General features: G+C 45.6%; 2 protein-coding genes across 2 annotated transcripts; both read left to right on the top strand.

Moving 5' to 3' along the window:
* Nucleotides 1-742: 742 nt before the first annotated feature.
* On the top strand, nucleotides 743-1,930 carry LOC109861830. The gene is made up of 3 exons (XM_020441651.1): nucleotides 743-1,036; nucleotides 1,151-1,474; nucleotides 1,523-1,930. The coding sequence occupies exons 1-3, from the start codon at nucleotides 743-745 to the stop codon at nucleotides 1,928-1,930; spliced, it is 1,026 nt and encodes a 341-aa protein (XP_020297240.1).
* A 534-nt stretch (nucleotides 1,931-2,464) lies between these two features.
* On the top strand, nucleotides 2,465-3,538 carry LOC109861829. Its single transcript, XM_020441650.1, has one exon. It carries the CDS (start codon nucleotides 2,465-2,467, stop codon nucleotides 3,536-3,538), a length of 1,074 nt encoding a protein of 357 aa, XP_020297239.1.
* Nucleotides 3,539-3,779: the final 241 nt, after the last annotated feature.

Here is a 3,779-nt window from a genome sequence, read left to right as displayed (position 1 = left end):
TATAATTCTCGTTTTCACCTTGTTTATCAGCATTTAACCGCGAGTTACCAAGTAAGTTGTTTGTGGGTTTTATTCTTGTGATATTGACTATTGAGTATCCTGTCTGTTCTTTATTTTAGACTACCATCCATAAGGTAAACCAATCTATTTATATTTGTTTTGAGGATGACCGTGCTGATTGACTTTGTACGTTCGGATAATCGTTTCTGACTTTTTTGTTTTTCACGTCTGAAGAAGACCCAAGTAAGGGTTGAAATATTACGTAAATTGTTAAGGATTAAGCGATTCAAATTGCGCGCGCAAAGCTGCCGAAAAAGCCACTGCGCCCTCTGAAGGCGTTCCAGGTAAAAAACCACGTGTTACAGACGCTCGGGTTCCGGATTCCGGTTTTTTCGCCCTGTGTGTTATGTATGTGCTACACAAAAGCTCTGTCTTGTATCAGTGATATTGTAAAACATTTATTAGTGCGTCAGTTGAAGACTTGGAAAACTGTGCGTACATCAAATACAACACGTTCTCAATTTTACAACCGGCCTCGTTATTCACAAACCTTGACCTGCTCTAACCTCAAAAGAAACAGTGCGTTTCTAAAACATGTGGTCCTTCGAGCCGGATATCGTGAATAATCGGTGCTGTATTGTACGATAAAGTTGTTAGTGACCGCTCTCACAGTAGATTCAAATGACTGCTCAATGATTCGTGCTTTGCTAAATTAGTTTTCCTACGTGCTGTGACATACAAAATGCCTGATAAGCAAAAGCTCAAAGAGCCGGTTCAAATCAGTCCACCGGACGATGAAGGGCAATATATAGCAGGTCTGCTCGACCCTCAGGCTGCTCATGCCAGTGGCGAGGGAAGGAAATCCCGCATTTTGTCAAGGAGTGGTTCAGCTCAATTATCAAGAAATACATCGCCTGTGTTTCTCCCTACTGAAGTTCAGCTCAAGGCACAGTTGGCGAGAGTTGAAATTCTCAAGGAAATACTTGAGGTGGTCAGCCAAGAGGAGCTGACACTTGAAGAGCTCAATGAATACAAGGTTCAGTGTGATGAGCACCATAAAGTGTTTAACAAGGAACACACTTATTTTGAAGCAACTTGCCTTCGAGGTTTGATATCTCATGCATATTTTAAAAGTAATGTGTTCTTGCAGGCTCAACGTATCTTTACTGCTCTTAAAAGAGAGATTGCTCGATGTAAGGCTCGGCTCACACTGGCTCCACTCGATCACGGCTCAACTAGTATCAGAGTGGACACTAAGTTGCCAGACATCTCGTTGCCGGTATTCAAGGGAGAGTACGCTCAATGGCCTACCTTTATCGAGCTATTTCAGAGTCTCATCTTAGACAACACTCAACTGTCAAACGTTCAGAAACTACACTATCTGAGGGGATGCTTGAAAGGCCAGCCTGCTCAGCTCGTGTCTACTCTGCCGCTCACGGGATGCTCGCTCGAGCAGTTGTTAAAAATTTTGACAGTTTGATATGAGAACAAGAGGTTAACTGTTCAAGCATATTTGGATCAGCTCATGGAGTTAACTCCATTCACTCAACGGAGTGCCACTGGCCTAAACAAGCTTATCAATACTTACGCCGATGTCACCAAGGGACTCGACACGCTTGGCGTTTTACGCTCGAATCTCGGTGACGTCTTACTCGTTTACCTAGCATATAAGATCTTGGATCGCTCAACTAGAGAGGCATGGGAGACGTCTCTTGGTTCTTCTCAGGATTATCCAACCTTTTCTCAATTGGAGGAATTCTTAACCTCTAGAGCTCGAGCACTAGAACGGATTGAAACAGTGCATCCATCGTCATCTGCTACAAAGTCTGCTCAGCCTTCTCATTCAGCCCCAACCAAGAAGGCTTCAGCTCATACCGCGGCGATGCAGTCAACGGCAACCGCTCTCTCGAAGACGACATCCTTCGCTTAAGGGTCAACGGCTCATCCATGCGACGGGTGCGCAGGATCGCATTACATTGTCGCTTGTGAGCATTTCAAGGGCCTCAGCCCTCAGAATAGACGTGACCTAGTAGAAAAGAAACGGTTGTGCTACAATTGCCTTGGCCGCCATGCGGTTAAAGCGTGCAAGAGCACGCGAAGTTGCACCACCTGCTCAGGCCGACATCAAACAATGTTACACGATACCAGCAGCCGTTCATCGGCTGTCACGTCCAGCTCTTACTCCACTGCACAAACACCGAAAAATAACGCTCAGCTCTCTTGTTCAACGGCTCATCAATCAGGCCTATCTGACAAGCGTTGAAGGTTTGGTGCAATCGTCGATGGATCGCATGATACTACTCATCATTATACAACACTCTTAGGAACGGCTCGTGCACAAGCCAAAACTCACATGACTGCTCACCTAGTACGTTTGCTCATCGATTCAGGCTCAGAAATCACTTTTGTTTCTGAGCAGTTTGTCCGCCAGCTCAACATTTCTCGACATCCATCATCGGTTATAATGCATAGAATTGGAGGTTCAAGAACAACTCAAACACTTGGCGCTGTCAAGCTTACCTTGGAATCTCTGCATTCACAGGACAACATCGAAATTCATGCCCACATTTTAAGGGCGGTTACATCGATCATCCCATCGACAGAGGTAACAGTCAGAAATTGGCCACATTTACAAAACTTGTCTCTTGCAAATCCAGAGTACTATCAGCCACGCTCAGTTGACATTATTCTTGGTGCCGATGTCTATGACCAGGTAATCAAGCCTGACATTATCAGGGCTCACTCAGCAATGCCCATTGCTCAGCTCTCAATCTTCGGTTGGTTGATCCTTGGACCTACCAATTCAGTTCGCTCATTATCCGTGCCCACCCACCATGTCTCAGTTCAACGAGAGGATGAAGTCCAGGAGTTGCTCACCAAGTTCTGGGTTCAGGAAGAATTTCCTCGTGACGAATCTCCATTGCTCACACCTGAAGAGGAAGAATGTGAAGCACATTTTTGTGCAACTCTCTCAAGAGATTCATTTGGACGTTACATAGTGCGAATTCCACTCAAGACATCAGCAGCCACTCTAGGACTTTCTTACCAGACGGCCTCAAGATGTCTCCAACGAACGATTCAACGGCTCAAGAGAGACTCTGAATACGGTCAGCTCTACTTAAAATTCATGACGGAGTACGAGCAACTGGGGCATATGAGACGAGTCCTGGCGGATGCTTCACCTCCTGAAGTGACCTTAGCACGTGATGTTTCGATATCAGGAGGGTTGAGGGATTTAGGAGAATGGTCATCTGATTGCTCGACAATCCATTCCCCTTATTACTTGCCTCATCAGGGAGTGCTAAAACCAGACAGCTCATCAACTAAACTCAGGGTTGTATTCAACGGCTCACGCTCTACATCTTCAGGAAAATCAGTCAATGACATCATGCATACCGGAACCAATCTGCTGCTCAATATCGTAGATGTGCTCACGTGGATTCGTCACCATCGCCACATTTTTCCCACAGACATCGTCAAAATGTACAGACAAGTCCAAGTTCATCCTGACGATTGGGATCTTCAACGGATTCTATGAGTAGACGAACAGCTCAATGAATTCCCCTTCCACCTCACCACAGTCACGTATGGCACAAGAGCACCTCCATTCCTAGCAACTCGAGTCCTTCTTCAGTTAGTTAGCGACGAAGGTCACCAGTTTCCTCTCGCAGTGCCATCGCTCACTTAGGGTGATACTCTATTGACCACAGTACGATTCGACACCGCTCGATTCGACACAGATTTATTCGACACCAAATTATTCGAAACCGTACGATTCG

This window comes from Pseudomyrmex gracilis, unplaced genomic scaffold (assembly GCF_002006095.1).
Source record: "Pseudomyrmex gracilis isolate BER0280 unplaced genomic scaffold, ASM200609v1 scaffold_1070, whole genome shotgun sequence".
NCBI lineage: Eukaryota > Metazoa > Arthropoda > Insecta > Hymenoptera > Formicidae > Pseudomyrmex > Pseudomyrmex gracilis.
This window is presented reverse-complemented; position numbering and strand designations above follow the sequence as displayed.